The 24,756-nt window shown below is 42.2% G+C and overlaps 1 protein-coding gene across 4 annotated transcripts in view; it reads right to left on the minus strand.

The window, feature by feature from the left end:
• LOC141101795 (multidrug resistance-associated protein 1-like) overlaps window positions 1-24,756 on the minus strand; it is a 511,330-nt gene that overhangs the window by 233,932 nt on the left and 252,642 nt on the right. For all 4 annotated transcript variants that reach the window (XM_073591130.1, XM_073591129.1, XM_073591131.1 and 1 more), the window contains 2 exons: window positions 20,455-20,547; window positions 1,224-1,427 (listed from right to left, as the gene is read on the minus strand). In XM_073591130.1, coding sequence (XP_073447231.1) covers window positions 1,224-1,427; window positions 20,455-20,547 — 297 coding nt within the window. The remainder of the gene's footprint in view (window positions 1-1,223; window positions 1,428-20,454; window positions 20,548-24,756) is intronic.

The raw sequence follows: 24,756 nt of genomic DNA on the forward strand, positions 1-24,756 counted from the left end.
CCACACATGTGGTATCCCCATACCCGGTAAGAGTAGCAGAATGTATTTTGGGGTGTAATTTGCTGTATGCATATGCTCTGTGAGAGAAATAACCAGTTAATATGACCATTTTGAAAAAAAACTAACAAAAAAAACAAATCTTCCTTTTGCAAAGAATTGTGGGAAAAAATTACAACTTAAAAAACTCACCATGCTACTTACTTAATACCTTGGAATGTCTACTTTCTAAAAAGGGGTCATTTGGGGGTTATTTGTACTTTTCTGACTTGTTAGTACCTCAAGAAATGAGATTCACCTGATGTACTGAAGGCCTGATCAGATGTTTTCAATTTTCAGTGATTGGCACTATAGTTTGTAGACTCTATAACTTTCACAAAGACCAAATAATATACACTAATTTGGGTTATTTTTACCAAAGATATATATCAGTATAAATTTTGGCCAAAATTTATGAAGAAAAGTTACTAATTTGCTAAATTTTATGACAAAAACAAAGAAAAAGGCAATTTTTCACAAAATTTACGGTCTTTTTTTATTTATAGCACAAAAAATAAAAAACCCATTAGTGATTAAATACCACCAAAAGAAAGCTTTGTGTGAAAAAAAGGACACAAATTTAATTTGGGTACAGTGTTGCATGACTGAGTAATTGTCATTCAAAGTGTGACAGCACTGAAAGCTGAAAATTGGTCTGGGCAGGAAGGGGGTTTAAGTGCCCTGTATTGAGGTGGTTAAAGTAAAAGGTGGTTCAACAAAATACTGAGTGATCCTTTGTCCAACTCCTCACTTCTGCATTAGAGTTGGGCCGAACACCTCCCCCGGGTTTGCTCCACACCAGAACTCTCAAACATTGCAAAAGTTTGTGCCCGAACCCGATTAAAGTCTATGGGACCCAAACTTGAAAAATCCCTATTTTTAAGGCTTATATGCAATGATCCTATTTTAGATTATTTCAAAATGTTTTAGAGATGTTGATCTTATATTTTTTACTTGGATGTTATAAGTTGCACTGAGTAAATACAGCTGGATAAAAAAACCTGTGTCTATCTTCATTTCAGGCTGGAAAGCAACAAAATGTGATATTTTTAAGGGGGGGGGGGGGGTGATTCTTTTCTATACCCACTGTATTTTGACTGTTAACTTAGCTGTTAACCTACAGTTAAAATGCTGTAAAGACAATAAAAAGGTAAGAGCAGGAGAAACCTGCGTTCAATCTTGCTTACCCAAAAAGGCGAGGCCACAAATAATGCCAGTGCTCCAGACAACAGTAGTGCATACTTCTTCACTGCTTTTAATTCTAGCACCCTGAAACGTTCAACTTTCTTTATAAAAGCATTCTCCCAAGCATAGAGCTTCAGCACCTTTATACCTTGTAGAACCTCAGAGATCAGTTTTATGCGACTGTCCTTCTGTTTCATCTGTTCTTCCTTTAGAAAACAAGCAGAGGGGAGACATAAAAGTAAATATGTCACTCATAAGCACTTAGATTATGACCTGTTGTCTCTTTTTCTGTGACTTAAAGGGTAACTTTCTTTGAAGGTAAGAAAGTAGTGTTATCCATTTTTGCCTAATCCCCCTCTGCCATAATCTAAAGTAACTCCATCCCAGCCCCAAATGCATAATAACATGATTTGGATGGCTCCATGAATCCTCGGAGCCTTATTCCAAAATGTTCCTATCCCCTAAGAGCACCTGCACAGAGGAACCTTATGGATCTCTACGAGCCAGAGGAAAGGATGACTTTGAAAGGATGAGTTGTTCTTTCTCTAAAAGTACAGTTTCTTTTTAAATAAGTACATTTAGCGTATCAAAGAGTTAAACAATAATGCACAGTATTGTAACACAGAAACCAACAGAATTTTCAGATCAAACTAACCAATTGCAAAAAGTACCTGAATTTTAAATATCATTTTGTGCTGTAATAAATTAGTCTGTATGCCTTTTCAATGAATATACCCCGAGGCTAGCAAAAACCATGGGATCACATCAGTTTTAAAATATCAACATTTCTGTTCAGAAAGTACAAAGCCGGTAAAACAATAAAGGGTTGATGAGTCTGAAAGAGTATACAAAGATATGTATGAAAAGCAGACAGAAGTAAAGGGCGACTGTCCTACCAACAAACATTTTTCGCCACGTTTTTACACACCAATCTCTTTAACCATTTCTGTGTCGATTGGTACCTCAACCAACACCTCTGAGCTGTCCGAAAACGCTCTAGAGTGCTTCTCATATACCACATCAGTAGGAAGCAACCCTGCACACTGAGAGACAGCATTCAACATGGGTTTACACACACTTTCTCGTTACAGTTACGAACACTGTTATTTCCTGTCAGAGTGGCTCCGGGTTCCTCAAACTGCACCTCTTTGCGAGGGATGGGCAGAAATCCTACTACTGCCACGTCTGTTCCGGGCCCTTCCTTCACATGAGGTCTAGTGGGTGAGACAGTACACACGCCATGTACCAACAACCGTTCAGCCGCATCTCGGACTGCACCAGCAGGAATGCTCATCACACCAAAATATGGAGAGACTTCCACTATGACTATCATTTCTGATTCCTCTAGCAGTTCCCCTGAGTGCCTTCCGCACACAACTGCCGCTGGAAGCACTCTCCCAAAGAACTGTGAGACCACTTTCAACAACAGTAACCAACATTGTAGTAACCAATACCAATTTTTTTAAATTAATTTTCTTTATTTCAGAAAGAGAATCTCCGTCAGAGCGGGGGGAGGGGCCTGATGGCGGCGCTGGTGTGAGGGAATGGTGGCGGGTCGGACTGTCCAGGTAGCAGGAGCGTAGCTCGGGGTGAGAGCCCGCCGATACTCTATTAAAAAGACACCCCGGTTCTCCCCACCGTAGCATCACCAAGACGGCTAGTAGGAAGCGGGACCCCCCCGCACTGGGCTGGAGTGGTCGGGAGCGGATGGGCAGACACGTGGTATTGTTTACATGCTAAGAGGAGTGAGGAAGGGGATGGTCCATGCCTCGTTAGCGATGTGCTGAGCCCGTTCGCAGCCCAGCGTAGGGAAGTGCCTCTCCTACAGCTCAGCGCGTGTTCGCTCCCCCCTGTCGGATCCACCCCCCCTGGAAAGTGGACGCATAGACTGGAAAGTGGACGCACAGAAGTTACACACCTGAATTATCATTACAACAGCGGGTCAAGAAGTCTCTGGAGCAGTGAAACCCACACGCTGGGCTTGGTCTCCGGTAGAAAAGGATCATCTGTATTTGCAAACATCACCTGCAAACAGCTCAATATGGGACGGTTTGGAGGCAGGAAAAGGCATCTTCCTCAGGTATGAAAATGAACCCTTATTTACATAGAACAACTGCTGTGCTTTGTATCCTCAAGAAAATTTAGAGACATTTGCATAAACAATCTCTGATTACTGATTATATGGTTTCCTATACGGTCTTGCTTGCTTAATTGTGGCCCCATCCTCCTTTTTGCTAAATGGCTGTACGATAGAAATATTTCCTACTTTTATCCTGGGACTTACTAGTGGAAAAGACAAGAAACTGGCCGTATGTTATTATAGCGCAACCACAATGCCGAGGCAGTGGGCCCTGGAGAGAAGGCCGCAGTGCCCGATGTAAGGGGCACACTGAAGGTTCCGGAAGTCTGTGGTATTGTGTTTGCTTCTGATTGTATATAAAGTACAGGGCACATCTGAACAAAGTAGCAGGAGAGGAAGGCAGGAGGTAGTATGAGAGGTCGTGCGCAAAGAACAGCTGAACCCAAGACCCCTAGAGAGAGCCTAAACACCCACACAATCCAGAAATACCTCAAAGACGCAAGTTTAAAGAGTCCTGGACTAGATATGAAAGAATCAGGAACAAAAGAAAAAAAGAAAGATTCGCCAAAACAAAAGGGGGGACAGGGGGAGAGGCCCAGGGAAGACTGGAAGGAGAGCCTGGTTTTAGTGATATGGAGGAGCAAAGAAATATTGCACTAATTCCAACTAAGGCAGAAATGCTGGAAATGTTTTCCAAACTTGAGAACTCTATTAAGTCAGAGATACTAAACGTTCGGACAGATATGGGTCACCTGCGCAGAGTTGAGGAGGCAGAAGAGGTGTCAGGAATTCTAAAGAGATTATGGAATTAAAAACGCAAATGAAAAAATTGCAGAGCGATTGTCGCACCCTGATATATAAATTGGAAGAACAAGAAAACCAAAGCCGTCGCCAAAATCTGCGGATTAGATCTTTACCTGAACAACAGAATGAGGACTTGGGGAAGAAAATGCAAAAAATGTTTAACCCTATCCTGGGTAGATGGGAGGATGAGGCCCTAAGGATAGACAGGGTACACAGGATTAGAAAACCCTCAAATATGAAACAAGATATTCCCAGAGACGTAATTGTCAAATTTCACTCATATGAGGTCAAAGAAAAGATTTGGAACAGTCTACGGGGAGCCCCCCCAGTTTGCTTTGAAAATACAGACTTACAGATTTTCTCTGACCTATCAGCAGGAACCCTGGCACGGAGAAGGCAGCTTAGACCACTGCTAGACCAACTGAGAAAGTCCAACATAAAGTATAGCTGGGGGTTCCCAACATACCTGTTAGTAATGAAAGAGGGAAGATCGCACAGGATGAGGTTCCTGGAGGAGCTCCAAGATTTCTGTGAAAGCCTGGGTATTCCTACCCCGGACATATCTTGATATTCGCTATATGCTTCATATGTGTTCTGGGTCACCTGAGAGGACATTGCGGACATTGAGAGAAATCGAACAATTTATATATAATTTTTTTTCTCTTCTCCCTCTCAGTGGCGACCCCTACAAGGCTGATTATGACTCAAACCAAGAAATTTACTGACTGAGGGTGGGGGGTGGGGGTGGGGGTGGGGTGATGGGGAGGAGGGGGGGATTTAAATCAATAAAGATTGAACGTGTTGCGGGGGGTTTTGGGGTAGGGTATATTTAGGGTCTATCCTCTCGTCTTCGTCCCTCTTCTCCCCCCTCCCCTCACTTTCGGTGGGGGGGGGCAGGGACATCAGGGGCCGTCATCGGAGTCTCACCCTTGGTAAAATAGTACGCAGTATGGGATCACGTTTGTTTCCCACCTGCGGGCTTAGGGCTAGACTACGGCCAGGAAGGGTGGGAGGGAAATGGGGGTGTGTGGGGGTGGGGAGGTTATATCCTGAAGGGGTGGCTATAAATGGGCAGTGGTTGACAGACAAGATTTGGGTAGATGAAATTGAATTAAATGTTAGACTTAAATTTCTTATCCTACAACGTTAAGGGACTGAACTCGCCGGCTAAAAGACATAAAATATTAAAAGAACTCCAGCAGTACCGAGCTGATGTTGTTTCCCTCAGGAGACTCATCTGGCCCTGGATTCTAATATTAAGTTGTACTCTCCAGCAGTGCCCACTTGGTTCTATAGCGATACACCTATAAAGAGATCCAAGGGAGTAGCAATTGGGTTCTCAAGAACTTCTAAGCTCTCTTTGAGCAATAGATTGACGGACCCAGAGGGCCGATATCTCTTTCTTAAGGGCAACCTGGGGAATAAAACGCTTACCTTAGCAAACGTATATTGTCCAAACAAAAACCCGACTGTATTCTTAAAGCAGGTGTTGGCTAAATTGACGGAATTTAAGACTGGGGAGGTGGTCTTGGCTGGGGATTTTAATTTTTGTCTTGATCCCACCTTAGATAGTACATCCTGGGCTCAGGGGACAAGTAAGGTTCAATTAAGAACGATCAAACGCTGGCTGCACCAATGCCACTTGATGGATGTGTGGAGGGTACAGCATGCAAAAGTAAATGATTAAAATTTCTTCTCCCCTGTGCACGGGACGTACTCAAGTTTGGAGTATATACTGATGGATCACAGTTTACTGGACTTCGTGGAGGAAACTAGAATAGAAATCACATCGCTATCAGACCATTCCCCAGTCTCAATGAAGGTTACGTTTCCGGAGCTTCAAAGACAACCATTTTCCTGGAAGTTAAATGAAAACTTATTAAAAGATAACAAAGTATCAGAAATGGTGCAGAAAGAAATTGACTTTTTTTCAAGGTCAACGATACAGGGGAAACCCCTCCTCCCATTCTTTGGGAAGCGCACAAAGCGTACATTAGGGGGGTTCTTATCTCCATCGGGGCTGGGGAAAAAAAAAGAGAAAAGAAGAAATGGAAAAACTCATCAAAGAAATTTACTTATTAGAACAGAATCATAAAAAATATAAGGGGCAGGAAAGCTTCCACCAGCTAGCCATCAAAAGGGAGGAGCTAAGGGATAGCATGGAGCAGGACTCAAGAAGGGCCTTAAATAAAATAGCACGAGATAGATACTTCTGGGGAAATAAACCAAGTAAGCTCCTTGCGAGGCTATTGAAAAAGAAAAGAGACTTGAACTTCATCGAGAAAATACAAAACAAAAAAGGCGAGGTAGTAGCCACAACCAAAGGGATAGCGGAAGAGTTTAAAAAGTACTATGAAGCTTTGTACACTATTGGACAAAAGGGAGCGGCGGTCCAAACAGAGAAAAGGAAGGTTGACGATTGCTTGAAGGGGGATGGGGTGGTCGGGCTGTCTGAAGAGGATAGAGTAGCCCTGGAAAGCTCTATAACTGAAGAAGAAATCCATGCCGCCCTGAAGGATTTGCCAAAAGGGAAAAGTCCGGGCCCTGACGGTTTTACTACCCTTTATCTGGAACAATACAAACATACATTGGTACAGAGGCTTTGCCACTACTGGAATGAGCTAGGCACCAACTGCATAATGGGGGGGAGACGCCCTGTCTGCGACCATTACGCTGATATTAAAAGAAGGAAAAAATAATACATTGTGCTCTAGTTATAGACCCATTGCCCTATTAAATGCGGACGTTAAACTGGACGCCAATGACTACCTTGGTGCACCCAGATCAGGTAGGTTTTGTCCTGGAAAGACAGGGCAGGGATAATGGAGTTCGATCGTTGCTCCTTTTAGAGCATATCAAATCGGGGGGGCCCCCAGCTCTATTCCTGTCAATGGATGCCGAAAAAGCGTTTAACAGGGTAGACTGGGGGCTTATGATAAAAACCTTGGAAGTGATGGGAGTTGGCCCAAGATTCATCGCATGGGTGAAAATTTTATATAATGACCCTTCGGCATCCGTGAAGGTAAATGGGGTTTTCTCCAGACCTTTTAGGATGGAGAATGGGTACCAGACAGGGGTGCCCATTGTCCCCCCTTTTATTTGTTTTAACCTTAGAACCCTTGCTGGCATCTATCCGCAAAAATCCAGACTGTAGAGGGGTGAAGATAGGATTAGAAGAACATAAACTCGCAGCATACGCCGATGATGTTCTGTTCTATATCACAAACCCTAGGATTACAATCCCAAACTTGCTGCAGACTTTAAAAAGGTATGGAGACATCTCAAATTTTAAGATTAATCTTAGCAAATCCGAAGTGTTATATATTAATGTGGATAAACAAGAAGAGGAGAGACTCTCAAAGGTTTTTCCCTTTCCTTGGAGAAAGGAAATAAAATACTTGGGAATTAATCTAATTCACTGAAAAAATTGTACCTAGCCAACTACATTCCCTTATTGGACGAAATTAGGCAAGAAATGAAAAGAATGTCAACACGCCCCCTCTTGTGGTTTGGCTGCATTAACTCAGCAAAAATGGTGTTAGCCCCTAAAATACTCTATAAATTCCAGATGCTCCCGATCCCACTTCCATTTTCTTATCTGAGAGCCCTTCGAGGCCTGATTGCAAGGTTTGTCTGGTGTGGCAAAAAGCCACGAATTGCCTATTCAGTTTTGACCAGGGGGAAAAAACAAGGAGGACTCGCCCTTCTGGACTTCAATAAATACTACACTTCAGTAATACTTTCACGGGTTATGGAATGGTCAAGGGAGGACCCGGATAAGAGGTGGGTCAACATTGAACATAGCATGAGTAGTACACATTTAGGTCACATTATATGGAACCCTCCAAAATATAAAACACTGAGCACTAAAACAGCGCAAAACACTCTTAAATTATGGGATCAAATTCACGCACAGTATAAATGGTGTCACAATTCTCCTTTGATTTGAAGATTAATACATTTTTCGCACCGGGGATGAGGGAGGTCGGAGGGAATTGGATAAAGAATGGAAATACACAATTAAAAGACTTAGTTAGAGATGGGAAAATTTGCACGTATCTCGACTTGAAAGCCGAGACAGATCTTATGGTGATTGATCCGTGGAGGTACACCCAGTTGTTGTCCTTTGTCGAGAAACTTCCGAAACCAATCAGAGGTAAGGCTGAGTACAGACCGCTAGAGCAGCTATGCAAGAGAGGAAAATCAGGAAATATTATTGCCCAACTCTATAAAATTTTGATCTCGATAGAAGAACTGGATGTACCTCCATATATCAAGAAATGGGAAAGGGAGTTAGGGACACAGTGTAGTAAACCCACATTAGGAAAAATATTGAAAATGATACACGGTTCTTCAGCTGACATTAAGAGGACATTTTAAATGTTTAGCAAGATGGTATGTCACACCAGACAAAATAAGCAAATTTCAACCGGATAAATCTGGGAAATGTTGGAGGGGGAGCACAAACACAGGAACGATGGCCCACATATGGTGGGAGTGCTCCATTATTAAAGTATACTGGAAAAAATTATACAACTAATCAAGGAAATTACTAATAAAACTTTATTGGAAGATCCATTGATATGTTTATTCCATGGAACTGAGGAGCCAATTAAGCAATATTAAACATCTATCGTTCCTGTGTTGCTGGATGCTGCTAAGAAATAGATCTCAAAGAAATGGTTGGACCCCCAGAGCCCTAAAACTCGGGACTGGCTCTTTTGTGTAAATGAAATATATAATATAGAATATCTGGATAGTCCGGGAGCAGAATTAGACGATGGGAATGCTTGTCTAGATAAATGGGCTGGGTGGTGGAGCTTTAAGAGTACGTGGAGTTATCTTGAGGATATTACAAGCTAAGCCTAAGGGGTTCGCATTCCGGGTAAGCATGGAAGGTTTATGGAGTTCGGTATGTACAATTGTAACCACCTGCAGGATGGGGTTGGGAGGGCGGTAGGGGGAGGGGATTAGCCTAAGATGGAATGTTTGGACAGCTTTTTTTTTTTGTTAGCTTGGTTCTGTTTGTTTTTTTTTAAGCTGTATATTTGTAAAATATAAATAAAGAATTAAAAAAAAAAACAAAAAAAGAAAGAGAATCTCAAGACATCTTTCAAACATCATCAAAATAATGTAGTAACCATGCCCTAACAACAATAAATAAATAAAATACATACATATATACATATAAATACAATTCAAAACTTAAGTTCATTTAGTTCATAAGCATAATAAACCATATATTTCTCAAAATATTCATCTCCCCTTGGTCATGAACTTAAAAACTCAACCTTATCCAAAAAACTCAAATATCCCATCTCCTGGGGAACCCCCCCCCCCCCCCCCCCATATAGTGGTAAGATATCTACCCCTCTCTTCCCTTCCATTTCAACCAACCCAACCAACAAACATAAAACAAGACAATGACAGGAAAAAAAAAAAAAAAGACGGAACCCCCCACCCCAATATATCCCCCCCCCGGTGCCAGCCGACAAGTAATCCTCCTCTAAGATGATCAAATTTACAGCATCCAATGTCTCCATTCTCAACTGGTGGGACCCTTATCTATGAAAATCCCTCCCTCTTCTGAAATGAAGAGGTTCCATACAGACCATGTTTTCAAATAAGTCTTTCGTTTCTGTCGGGCTGTCCATATCAAGTCTTCCATTTGATTCAATCTACATTCTTAAGCCAAAGTCCCACTCATGGAGGTTGTGTTTGCTTCCAAGTAAGGGGAATACATACTTTGGACACATTCAGAAGATGACATACTATAGATTCCTTATATCTCTTCACTGAAATTTTGGAATCATGTAATAGGAAGAAGGTCGGACCTTCAGGGATCTCATCTTCCCAAAATTTCTGGGTAATTTTCCGAACCTCCCTCCAAAAACCCTCAATTATGGAGCAGGACCAGAAGATATGTAATAACGTCCCACGCTCCTCTTGACATCGCCAGCAGTTATCAGAAGTATCTGGAAAATATCTATGAAGAAGAACCGGTACCATTGAGAGACAACCTTAAAATTTGTTTTCTGCATCCTCATACAAATTGAGGATTTGAATATGTTATGTATTATATTGGTACGCTATTCTTCCAAAAAAGTTCTGCCCAGATCTAAGTCCCACTTACATAGGAATGGCAGATAGAAGTCTTCTGAGGGTCTAATCAATAAGTCATACATCTTCGAGAGAGTGTGGGGAAATAAACCTCTCCCATTACAATATTCTTCAAATATCGTTAACCTCTGCACAAAATTGCCGGGCAGGAGTAGGGTATGAAAAAAAATGTGTGCAGCACGCCAGAAATTGAATTGGTAAGAGTTGGAGCTGGATGTCAATATTTGCCAAGTGGGCCAAGATCCTGTAATTACAAAATGAGAAGCCTGGTATAGCCCCTGTTCCAGTAATACCCCAAAACTCTTCTTCCGCAATCCTGGCGCAAATTGGGGGTTCCCCAAAATGGCGAATAATGAGGACTGTAATGTTGAAAGCTTCCCTTTGGAAATGAGTCTGTAGCACATGCTTATCATAGGACCTATCAATGGATGTGCCTTACCGTAGATGGGAGCTCCCTGAAGCACCAGGGTGCTCTATGTAATCGGGCACTACTCTGTGCTTGCTCCAAATTCGGCCAAATGTCCCCATGTCAACACCAATGAATTTTACGACTCAATAGGGCTGCTTGATAATATTTATACAAATCAGGTATTGCTAGACCACCGTATTGTTTAGGAAGGGTCAGCAAGGATCTTCTAATCCTTGGATGTTTCTGTACCCAGATAAATCCGGTAAAGAGTGTATCAATCTGTTTAAAATATTGCCTAGGAATAGCAATGGATAATGCCTGAAATAAATATAGAAACTTTGGTAAAATATTCTTTTTTACTATATTACCTCTTCCAAACCAGGAGTGGAACCCCTTATGCCACCTCTCCAAGAGAATCCGTACCTTTTGTAAAAGTGGTGGAAAATTAGGCTCGAATGTGTATGAGTGGTCTGCTGGAATAAGAGTACCTAAATAATTCAGAGCCTGATCAGTCCATTTAAATTTATAGCTGGATTTCAATAATCTCAGCATGTCTTTAGGTATTGTGATTCCCATGGCCTCTGACTTAGATAAGTTGATCGTACGATAATGAGCCAAATAGAGATTAGGAAGGGATAGCATTGGGTTAGTCAATGAAAAGAGCATATCATCAGCAGAAGCTGAAATCTTATACTGAATTCTTTCAACTGTCAGTTCCTGGATGTTTGGGTTTGATTGAATCTTACAAAGAAAAGGTTCCAAATAAAGAGCATAAAGAATATATAGATAGTGGGCAACCCTACCTGGTCCCATTGGTGATCCTAAAGGAAGGAGACAGGACTCCATTTACCTTTACTCAAGCACTTGGTAGGGCATAGATGCTTAAAATCCATCTAAACATATTGTCTCCCACCCCTACATGTTGCAGAACTGAAGAAATAAACTGCCAGTTGACCCGATCAAAAGCCTTCTCTGCATCTGTCCCAAAAAACACACACAGGATCTTAGATAAATTAGCTACATGTATTAAATTCAGTGCCTTAATAGTATTGTCCCATGCTTCCCACGTCGGGACAAACCCTACTTGGTCCAGATGAATCATAGAAGGCAGTTGTCGTTGAAGCCGTATCGCAAGAATTTTAGCAAAAATGTAAAATCTGCATTTAAAAGGGATATTGGCCTATAGCTTCCACATTGCATGGGATCTTTACCTTCCTTAGGAATTACCGCAATAAGGGCCTTGAGTGATTCCATATGAAAGGAACTCCGGTTGCCCAGGCCATTAAGCATCTTCACAAAATAAGGTCCCAGTATAGCTGGGCATTCCAGATGACGCTAAATAGTTGTCTATCCCTGACTGTGTCGGGGGTCTGACTGTAAATTATAAAGGGAAGAATAGTAATCCCCAAATCTTTGAGCAATTTGTCTAGGTAATGTGAGCTTTTCCCCTTCAACCCCTGTAATCACTGGTACATAAGTAATTGATTGTTGTTCCTTCAAAGCTCTAGCAAGTATTTTGCCACTTTTATTGCCAGACTCGTAAACGTGTTTACGCCCAATTTGTATTGCCCTTTTAGCTTTATAGAAAAAATTGCAAAGTGTCACATAAAATAGTCCTGGTAATCAATTACCCGGCTGAAAATAAATTGATAAACAAGGTAAATTAATAAACAATTTAATTGAATTTATTGAAAAAGGATCAATAATAAAATTACAGCAGTTCCACACCTAACACTAAGAACAAACTAAAGCCTGGAGACAAAGACAAACGCACACAAAAGACACACATGAAACAATGACAGAACACCACCAAAATAATTCATCAAAATAACACTATAAATGTATTAAGCTGTAAAAGGGCATTACCACCAAGGCTGATAGATTGTAAATTGTACACAGAAACAACAGCCGTTGCAGAATTAATGTTTATGATATAAACAATGTAGCATTGAATGTAGCAGTCCGTGGTGAAATTTGCAGAGCAAAAGGACAAAGTTAATCCAAGGGATTGGAGGAAAGGGCCAAATGAAGACAGGGAGTCGTCTGCGGTTACAGATGTACAGCGTCCACTAGGCTGTAGATAATGATGACAGGCTGTGTAACCTTTAAACTGACCTTACTCCAAATCAGCAGTTGATAGATCGACAAGGCTGTGATAATTAATCAGAACTAATCCACTGAACCAAAGTCATTGAACAGAGGTCCAAGCCTGGACAATAGTAAGGTTCTAAGTGGAAATTACACAGTAGTTCAGACAACAGGATTTGAAGATAAACATCAATTACTCGCTGTCTGTGTAGGTCAATGAATGTAACGCTGTGCAGCGCTATTGCAAACTGGTGATTTATGGCTTTGTAGATTGTAGGAGAATCTCACCATGGCTATATAGCTTCATATTAACTCCAGAAAAAGCCACTCACTGTAAGTAAACAGTAAAAGCCCGTCATGCAAAAGGTAGGCTAGCTGCCATATGAAGAGCCATATAAAGAGCAACGGCTCCCGGATCCCCCATATCAAGGGCTCAGCCGAGAAACACAGACCGACTCAGCAACGAGGTGGTATGCAGGGTGTTGCTAGTGGTGGTTTCTGATGCTGCGGTGGGTGACGTCAACAAGTTTCACTGGGAAACTCCAGTTTCATCAGGACTAGCGCCCCCTAGCTGAGATCAGTTTAAGTACACAGAATTTTTGGCTCAGCACCAATTAACTAACAGGTGAATCAAATGAAAACGTGTTTATTCCAGACCAACATAATATTTTAACATATTAACCACTAGGAAATAAGCTATCATAATGACCACAGTTTCCCCTAAAACAAGTTGAAAGTGAATAAGAAAGAGAAAAGCATATAAACATAAAAGTTTAAGCAAATAACTAAATATATTAGGGATTATAATGATGCATACACAGTGTAATCCAAACAGATAGGAGATTATCTAGATGGCTAAGAGACCCAAGGAACCATTCTATGAAGCCCTATATCAGGGGACCCAAACATATATGTATAATTGAATGTGTATTTTAATAAACAGGGGAAAAGAGGGATGAAAAAAGAAGAGTTCAGGACATTATGAGGATATTAATAAATCAAGTGATAAAAAAACAAAAATATGTTTTATTTTTTATAATTTTTCTATAAAAATCCACAAAAATATTTGTTATAAAAATTTACAGAAAATTTAATATAAAGATTACGCAGAACAGGCTATTCATATGAAAAGAATCACTGTTCCAAAAAGACTTGAAGGTTCAGCTCTCTGTTCAGTCCATACGGAAACATAACATTTCATGTATATATCCAGAATTTCTCTTTTTTAAGGACCACTCTATCAAAATCACCCTAAATTCGCTTAACTCTCAGCCTATCTGGTTCGGACTGGTGGTGTAAAAGGAAATGCTAGGCCAATGGGCTTTTGGGCTCTTAGTGTTTGATGTCTCCGAGATGTTCACCAAAGCAACGTTTAGTCTTACCTATATAAAACTTGTCACAAGGACATTGAAGACTGTAGACCACTTTGGTAGTGACGCAGTTAATAAGGCTTTTAAACCTATAGGTTTGCGTGTTTTCCGCATTGGTGAATGTCTTGGTATGTTCAACATAGCGGCACATTTGACAGTGACTACAAGGGAACATTCCTTTTGATCTTGAATGAGACGTAAGCCAAGAGTCATCAGATGACCTAACTTATTCAGAACGTGTCAGCATGTCGGAGAGGTTTGGTGCTCTCTGAGCAGTCATATGCGGATATTCTCCAACTAGCCCAGATAAAATGGGACAGCGAGATAAAATTGACCAATGTCTATAAAAGGATATGCCTAACCTTAGACCACTGTAAACCAAACTGAATAATAAATCTCACCGGTCACTGTTGTATTGCCTGACCAGATGGAGGCACAGAGGGGGAGGTAAGAGGGGACTGTTCTGTATTCAAGGAAGATCTATCCAAATTCATTGCTCTCTTTTTAGCTGTTCTCAAAATGTTATGGCTATAGCCTCTCTCCCTGAATCTCGCGTACATATCATGGGCCTCTTTTTTGAAAACCGAATCACTTGAACAGTTTCTCCGAATATGGAGAAACTGTGCCATAGGGATGCCCTTAACAAGAGATCTGGGATGAAAACTATCTGCTCTAAGGAGGGTGTTCACAGCTGTGGGTTTATGAAAAGTTGAGGTATCTAAAAGATCATGCTTTTTGGTGACCCTGAGGTCAAGGAAGGGAATCAAGACCAAATTAAAACCATATGTCAGTCTGATATTACGTGTATTCTCACTGAGCTCACAAATAAACTCACTAAGGTCAGTCTTGGTTCCCTTCCATGAGTAAATCAGTAACCTGTCTACGAGCGGCCAGGAGGTCCCGTTCCATGTCTGAGGAGGGAGCATGTTTACGAAGGGATTCTAGTCGCTGTATATCTCTTAGCAAAGATGTTAGCTTTGCCTCCCTCTCTCATTTAATCCTAGCCCCATGTTTTATCAATACTCCCCAAATCACTGCTTTATGGGCTTTCCAGATCACTCCAGGGGCACATTCGGGAGTATCGTTGGCCTGGAAATAACATGTCACCTCCTTAAGAACATTTTCCATCACAGCGGAGTCTTGTAACAGACTTTCATTAAGTCTCCATGTTGCAGAGCCAGGGCCTCGGCTCCCCGACATATTATACTTCAGGAGGATTAGCGCATGGTCCGACCAAGTAATTGCCCCAATAGTTGCTTCCGCCACTAAGTGCAATTGGCAATGAGGAATAAAGAAAAAGTCAATACAAGAGTATGACTTATGCAATGGCGAATAATAAGAATAATCTCTTTCCCCAGATTGTAAAAGGCGCCACACATCTACCAATCTTGCTCCTTGAAGTGCCCGAGTGACCGAGTGAAGTGCCCGGCACACATCTACCAATCTTGCTCCTTGAAGTGCCCGTTTCTGTGAATCTGGCAGAACTGACGAAGTACCTATGGAAGTATCCTCCCTAGGTATCAAGGGAGATCCCCTCCCAAGATCAACTGGCCCTCCCTGAACTCCTCAAGTTTATCTAGGATATTTCTAAAAAAGAAATCCTGTTGTACGTTAGGGACATAGAAGGATGTCAGAGTTACCCCCACCCCCCTAATCCTACCTTTAAGAAATGGCCCCCCGGGATCCACAAGAGAATCTGTGTGGGCCTTGACTTGGCAGCAAAATTGGTGGCATGATAAGCCAGCGGGAAGTCCCTATTTCTAAGCAGGGGCAGGCTATTGTCCCTAAAGTGTGTTTCCAGTAAGAATGCTATAGCTACCCATGACATTTACAGGTCCTGGAGTAGTATACGTCTCTTCTCAGGTGTTTTCAGTCCCCTAAAATAAGGGACAATATAGATAGGGTATCCATCCCAGTCTTATTTCACCGGCACTCCCCTACCCATTCATCCCCAATTTTCTCCCGTATCATATAATCAAGTGACCCTCTGCTATCCCAAATATTTAGTATTTAGTGCAAACAAAATTAGTGACCTAAAAAAAGAAAAATAAGTGCATTATTATTAAATTAGTGCACCAAAAAAAAAGAAAAGAATACAAAAATAAATGGGGGGACCCCCTCCATTCCCCCTCCCCTCCTATCCCCCGTTATTTCACTTCTCACTAATTCGAAATAATTCATACTATCTATCCCATGGGAGTATTTACCAATCTTATTTGATTAGCCCTTCCATTATATTTTGTATCCTATTTGATCTTTAAGAGTGATTTCAAATCTTCCTCATCTGTTCCGCCACCACATCGAAGCGCCCATCCCACTGACATCCGCAGGGTATCCTGGGAAACATCATTGTTCACCACAGCGGCAACTGGGACCTGCGCCGCCTGCACAGGTAAGGTCCTGGCATCCTGATCCCGCACGTTCGCCATCCTACTCCATTTCCCTCATCCCCGTGTATCCGGGAAATTTTGCTGTATCTCTGGTTGATTTCTGCTGATGTAAGCTGCTTTTGCGGGAGGTTCTGGACTCTCGCTGTTTGCTTGAGTACATGTCGCTGTCTCCCTTGGAGCTACATTCAGTCTAGGGCTGGAGGAGGACCAGGAGCTTGTGTGCTGTGTGTCCTCACCTGACCATGCTCAGACCACACCCCTGTCCCAATACCAATTTCTATCAACATTGCTTAACATTGCTGATTGCTGATTTACATCCACTGATTGGTAATACGCAGTACCAGACCGCCCATCTGTGGTGGATACACGCAGGTGTACAACCAAAGGGATTTCACCAATTCCAGCATTTCTAACAACATCTCAGTTATTTCCAAGGATCCCACCTCCACACATAGAACTTTAGAGACTCTTCCTTTACTAGCGACGAGGAGAGGCTCATTTGCTAAGGCTTGAGAGACCTCCACCTCAGAGGTAACTGACACAACTTGCGGCTCCCTTCGATCACCGACAAATGCATGCGTCATATTCATCCTCTCATTTTCAGCAACACTGAGCCTTTCCAAGTCATTGCCCATTACACTGTCATTCTGACACTCAACCTTACATATACCTTGTTTAGCTTTGGACAAAACTTCTGCCATGTACGTGCCTTTTTCTGATCCTTCCGACTGGAAGAGGAATGGGAATCCACCTGACTCCCATGCACAGACTTCCTGTCTGTTGGGTGGGGCCCTGAGCTATAATCAGGTCATAATCAGCTGTGCAATCAGTGTGCCTCTTTCGCGAAAATCTGGCGTAAACCAGCAATCTTCCAGGTAGCACAGAGTCCCACTGCCATAATATATATATATATATATATATATATATATATATATATATATATATATATATATATATATATATATATATATATATATATATATATATATATATACACACACACACACACACACACACACACACACACACACACACACACACACACACACACAGTATATCAAACTTTGGAAGCATGGTAATAACAGATCAAGAGTCCCTTGATGCTTAAAGGGGTTGTAAACCCTCGTTTACCATTGCAGCGCTATCAGCTCCTCCCACATCGGTAAACCCCCCTAGGAGAAGCACTCTCCCTGGGGGTTAATAGGAAGGGTGTAGATGTGGCGCTATTCCTCTTTTAAATAATCAATTAGATTAATGAAAATAGAAACAAATATTTGTAAAATATATTATAAAGAGTGTTGGAAACCTGCATTTACTGCAGAGTCCTGTGTAGAAATCATTTTAAGATAAAAGAAAACGTATTCATTTAAATAAAATAATAAGTGCTTGTGTGTTGCACCCTTTGCCTCATGCAGAGTTGTAATGAAAAAGGGGTGTACTGAAGGTGTTATATATTCTGCCTGATGCAGTTAAACCTTGATTTGAAAATAAAATGAAAAGTAAAATTGATTGCGTGCTAATGTGTTACACCCTCTGTATTATGCAGGGTGTCAAAAGTGGAAAAAATAATATATAGTTTAGCGTTGATGATGTGGTGATAGGTATGGAGGTGTAAATCCTCTGTTACCATACAATACTTGGTTATTCCTTGTGTATGCAAAATAGCATATGTGTTTGACTCTCTGTTACAGTGTCTCAGTGACTAAGCATATGATCATAAAACAGAGATTCGACAAATCAGAATACAAAAAATATAACTGTATCCCACTGTGTAAACCAGAGGTGGGTGTGCAAAAACAAGTACAAACAGTATATATTTAGTCCATTAGTCCAATAGTAATATCAATAAAGTGATTTGTGCTCAAAAAACAGTGTCCAGTGCCTTATCAGAATAATGCTGTTTATCCTTTTAAGTGACAGTGGTGCCGGTGATCTTATCCGTGCTGGTAGTATAATTACACTCACCAGATGGCCTTACCCCCCCAGGGGTACTGCACATTCACAGCATAAGCCACTGCGTAGCTCTCTGGGACCAGCAGGGCAATCTATGAATCCCTGGGGGTTACCGAGTCTGGCTTTTGCATCCATAGACAGAGAATGCCGGACTCGGCCCCGCCCCCCGGAGGCCGCATCATTGGATTTGATTGACAGCAGCGGGAGGCAATGACTGCGCTGCTATCAATCTATCCAATCAAGAGCCAAGACAATGGCACAGAGGTAGAGTGCGTAGCCGTTGTGGGAACGAACGGGCTCAGGTGAGTAAGATGGGGGGAAGCTGGGGGGCTGGTCAGTGTCAGAAGTGTTTTTCACCTTAATGCATAGGATGCATTAAGGTGAAAAAAACACGAGGGTTTACAACGTACAATGTCAGATTTTGTTTTCTGTTTGCACTCCATCGGGGAGATTCCCCTACAATTCCCGTCCCAGAGACAACAGGGAATAGGAGAAGATCTCCCCATCTCTCCAGGGGTTATCCTCTCCTAGACAGTTGTCAGCTTTCATATTGAAAGATCTCCCAAAACTGCCTGTTCTATTGACAACTCAAAGATTTTGGGTTTTCCCATCACCTTCTTTTCCAAAGATAGTGGTCACCAGGACCAATAGAGAGTTTATACACTTCCCAGTGGGGATACACAGCAATAAAGCCAGATAGAGGTTCTAACCCTTCCATATTCTATTCAAAACTAAAACAAAATGCATTGGCTTTACATCCATTTTAATCAAGCTGTGGGTTAGGAACCCTCCATTATATTCCACAGGGAGATGAGAAGCAGATATGACATTCATGAATCATATTTCAAGATTTACATAAATGTTCACAGACCCTGATGTAAAGGGGAACTCCACGGACCCTGATGCAAAAGGGAACTCCACGGACCCTGATGTAAAGGACAACTCCATGGACCCTCATGTAAAGGGGAACTCTGCTGACCTTGATGTAACGGGAAACTTTGCGGACCCAGATGTAAAGGGAAATTCCGCTGATCCTGATGTAAAGGGGAATGGATATAGCAATAGATAGAGGTTCTAACTCTTTCATATTCTATCCAAAACTAAAACAAAAAGCATTGACTTTACATCTATTTTAATCAAGCTGTCGGCTAGGGACCCTCCATTATATTTCATAGGGAGATGAGAAGCAGATATGACATTCATGAAAGATAAGGGGTTCACTGGTGTAAGAGGGGAGTAAGGACAGTAATATAAGGGAGACTCTTATATCAGTGCCCCCTCTTACCTTAAGCCTAGTACACCCTGCTATTTTTTTTTTTGTTCAACCCAACAGGCTGAATGAATAAAAACTGACAGCTCAGGTCGGAGTCGCTGGTATAACAATCTGATGTCAGTACAGCGATCTCCCCTGCTGTTCTATTGTGTTCTGACAGGGGGACGGCCCCTCAGCGAAAACACTATGGTCAGCACTCTTAGACCTTTTTCGGTCATGCCCCTTCTACAGAAGCTGGCCAAACAGCCAGCTTCTGATGGACCGTCTGCCGTACACACGTGTGGGCCGGTTTCTATTGAACTGGTCGATGCTGCCCGACATACCCGGTCTGTGTGTATGGGGCTTTAGGGCCTCCACTCACCCCTTACATTAGTGACCTGCCCCCCATAGAGTGACTGACTAACTGCCCCACAGAACTGTCACACACTGGTCTCCTGTAGTCACCTGCAGGCTTTGGCCCACCTCTTCCCCCCACTCCCTCCTTGCAGTCGCTTTACATCACCGCACACACTGGTCCCTGAGCTTCCTCCACCCACCCACGCCCCCTCTCTGTGCACCTGACCAGCGACTGATGCTCCCCACCCCTGCTTAAGCCCAGCCCAGCCAAGACTAAATTGGTCATTTAAGAAGCCAGCCGAAAATGCTTCAGCAGTCTGTACTTTGCAAAGCAACAAAATATGACAAGGCAGATATGTTTTTTTTTTCTTATGCACAGATTATAAAAGAACTGTAGAATGTAGTTTTACCTGCAGTTTTTTGATCACGACGCCAAACAAAGTCATAAATGGAAGGTTTAAAATAAACACTCCTACCCCAGCAAACACTGCAACACCCAGTGTCTGGAAAGAAAAAAAATGGGATCAGTATATAGACAAACAGCAAATGGAATATGAGAAAGACAGTTCTTATTAATCATAAACTACATCAATGAGGATCCAGCATCTGAAGCAAATATTAGATGGTTCCCTGTGAGGTCAGTGACATACAAATATGCAGATAGGACCTACAAATGCAGCATAGCTATGAGCTACTGAGCAACCTTCTAAACTGCCAACAACAAATATGGAATCAACTTAAAATGTAAAGGAAAATAAAGGAGAATTTGTTTAACAGTTATTGATTATTGTCATTTGTGCAATATACACAGTTGGCTGTCTTGAGTTGCCTCTCCCATGCCACCACATCCCAGGATAATTATGTACTGCATCACATTTTGTACCCAATTAATTTGTACTAGTAACACCCATGGCTACAACAGCAGCCAGAAAGCTTACCACTACTATTCAGCCAAATGATGCATCCCATGGCCTATTCAAGGCAACCTGAACAGCGAAAAAGTTTTCTGATGGCTGAAGGTCTGGTCATTGGATGATAATGCTGTAAGGACAGGCTCCATGGCTGTAACTTTCTTATCCTTGTCATGTAAAGCTGTCCATACACTGGTAGAAGCTTGTTTGAAAACATTCGCTTTTCGAACATTAGTTCAATTTATTGATTAATTTTTTTTGTAATTTCTCATCTGAACAAAAACAAAACTCTAATGCCGCGTACACACGGTCGGACTTTTCGTCTACAAAAGTCCGACAGCCTGTCCGACAGACTTCCGACGTACCTTCGGCGGACTTGCGGCAGACTTTCTTACGAACGGACTTGCACACACACGACCACACAAAAGTACGACAGCCTAGTACGCGGTGACGTACACCAAGTCCGACGAGACTATAAAACGGAAGTTCAATAGCCCGTACGACACCCTTTGGGCTCCTTCTGCTAATCTCGTGTTTATCTCGTGTTAGTAGAAGTTTGGTGAGAGACGATTCGCGCTTGTGAGACTCGTATTTTTCAGTTCGTTTTAACTGTTGTTCAGTCTGTGCTTGTGAGGTTTGTATCTGCTTTTCAGTGCGTTTGGTCAGTTGGCATTGAGAAATCTTTGTTTTATTGGCCGCTCGTTCCTGATTTTCAGGTCGTTCTTCACAGGCCTTGCTGTTCTTCAGTGCGTTCTGTTTAGTGCGTTCTGACCAGCCGACCGTTTTGAAGCCATGTTACCTGTACGTACTCGTCGTAGAGCTCGTGCATTGTATGTGCTTGGTGCTGTAGTTTATTCTTCAGCCCAAGACCAGTCCATGAACAGGGCGAGGAGGAGTTCATGGACCAAGAATTGGTTGCTTCAGCGTGACCAGTTCTGTCACATGCCTTTGCTCCGTGAGATCCGTGAGAATAATCCTGAGGATTTCAGGAACTTTCTCCGGATGACGGACCCCGTTTTTGACCGTTTGTTGGCTTTGCTGACCCCCTATATCAGCAGGCAGGATACCTGCATGAGGCAAGCCATCACTCCGGAGCAGAGGCTGGTCGCTACCTTGCGGTATTTGGCCACAGGGAGAAGCCTGCAGGACCTTAAGTTCTCGACAGGCATCTCCCCCCAGGCTCTGGGGATCATTATCCCAGAGACCTGTTCTGCCATCATACAGGTCCTGCAGAAGGACTATATTAAGGTAAGATATTTTTCTTTTATTAGCATCACATGTTCTTTTATGTAATCTTTGATAATGTGATGTATTTCTTGCTTCAAACACTACTTACCATCATTGCAATATAGTGTGAATGTCCCCTTTTTATCCTCACACATGCTGGAATTTTTTACTGTTATTTTTTGTCATGCATGTATATTTTCCTTCAATAACCTTCCCAGCATGAAGTGATGGGAACATATTCACCTAGTCTACTCATTTGGAATGTATTTTGTTTGAGTGTATTTAGTGTGCTGCTAATGAGCAATTATCTAGATTTCACAACCCCCCCACCCCCCCACCCCCACCTAAACTCACTCCAAATAGTGTGCTGCTAATGAGCAATTATCTAGATTTCACAACCCCCCCCCCCCCCCCACCTAAACTCACTCCAAATAGTGTGCTGCTAATGAGCAATTATCTAGATTTCACAACCCCCCCACCCCCCCCCACCTAAACTCACTCCAAATAGTGTGCTGCTAATGAGCAATTATCTAGATTTCACAACCCCCCCACCCCCCCCCCCCCACCTAAACTCACTCCAAATAGTGTGCTGCTAATGAGCAATTATCTAGATTTCACAACCCCCCCACCCCCACCCTCGTTAAAATTTGCTGGAATGTTCTGTGGTGTTGATTTGTCTAAAGCAAATATATGTTGCACTTTGCAAAATGCATGTGCACTCTACAAGTGCATTTGTTCCAGTGCTTTAGTAAATGAGCAGAAGCTCTGCTGATTTCCATCATCAAATCATATGCAAGCCTCAAAGTGTTTTCATTAATTGCCCTTGCATGTGATTGTGTACTCCTTGCAACATGAATGCCTTTTTACATTACCTCATTTACTGTAAGCTGGTTAGCAACTGCACCTGCAGAGTGCGACAACTGCAGTCTTGTAGCCTTTTTAAGCTCGGTTCACACATGGGCGGCACGACTTGCAGGTCGCCTCAGCGAGGCGACCTGCAAACGACTGCCGGGGCGACTTGCGAGACGACTTCTGCATAGAAGTCTATGCAAGTCGCCCCAAGTCGCCCCCAAAGTAATACAGGAACCTTTTTCTAAGTCGGAGCGACTTGCGTCGCTCCGATTAGAACGGTTCCATAGCACAGAATGGGAGGCGACTTGTCAGGCGACTAGGTCGCCTGACAAGTCGCCCCAGTGTGAACCGAGCCTTAGTCCCTAAATTCCTGCGTGTCCTAAAAGTAATTTTTTTTAGGGATTTCACAACCCCCTAAAATGTAATCAATGTTCCATCAGAGGGGGTGAGCAATCTGATAAGTGTGCCTTTCCATATTAGTTATTCCAGAACAATTAAATTATTGAATGTTATACTGATGCTGGGGAATAATGTTTTTAATTGTCTAATTTTCTTGCAATGTTAGCTTCCAAATTAATTGATTTTGGTTTTCTTGTTTGATTTCCCAGTTTCCTTCAACGCCACAGGAATGGCAGACTGTGGCATCCCATTTTGCCAGCCGTTGGGACTTTCCCAATTGTGGAGGGGCTATAGATGGGAAACATGTCCACATTGTGCCACCACCCCATTCGGGGTCATATTATTTTAATTATAAGGGGTTCCACAGTATTGTTTTAATGGCGGTGGTGTCGGCACACTATGATTTTTTATATGTGGACGTGGGGAAGAATGGCCGGATGTCGGATGGAGGAGTATTTGCCCAGACGGAGTTCTGCCAGCGTCTCCAGAGTGGTGGCCTGGGATTGCCACCTGATGAGGATAACGTGGAAGGACTCCCCTTTGTCTTCATTGCCGATGAAGCCTTCGCTCTCAGCAAGCACCTCATGAGGCCATTCCCCCAAAGAACCCTCACCCCGGAGAGGAGGGTTTTTAATTACCGGCTGGCCAGAGCTAGAAGAGTGGTTGAGAATGCGTTTGGAATTCTGGCCAGCCGGTTCCGCCTGTTTCAAACAGCCATTAATTTGGCGGAATACAAACTTAATTTTATCGTTTTATCGTGCTGCATTCTGCACAACTTTTTAAATAAGCATTCTCCAAATTATATAGGCACAGTTGGGCCTGAGGCCGGACAAATAGAAGCCAACCTTACAGGCCTGGATACTGTCCGTACTGGCTTGGCCCCCCAAAGTGCCCGTCAAGTTAGACAGCAATATGTTAATTATTTTATGGGTAGGGGGGCCATTGCAATGGGCCAGGATATATAATTTTTGACAATAAAAAAATTATTGATGAAATCTTGCATTATATTTATTGCTTGCCTTTCTTTTGGGCTGTCTCCTAGGTTATGGTCGAGCAGTTGTAGTGCCAACTGTATTGTAATTTTAAATGTCTAAATAAGCTCCATTGCCACTGTAAACAACTTTTTTACAATTATAACTAAAATGATACTGAGCCTTGAAATAACAAACCACACATTTATTTAATTCCTATAAGGAGATGTTTTTATTAATGGTTGTTATGCATTCCGTTCTGCATTTAGTATAAAATGTTCATAGACAAAAATAGAATGATATCTTAATAATGTAGCAAAATATAATTATATCTAAATATTTATACCTAATC

The sequence above is a fragment of the Aquarana catesbeiana genome, linkage group LG06 (assembly GCF_042186555.1).
Source record: "Aquarana catesbeiana isolate 2022-GZ linkage group LG06, ASM4218655v1, whole genome shotgun sequence".
Lineage (NCBI taxonomy): Eukaryota > Metazoa > Chordata > Amphibia > Anura > Ranidae > Aquarana > Aquarana catesbeiana.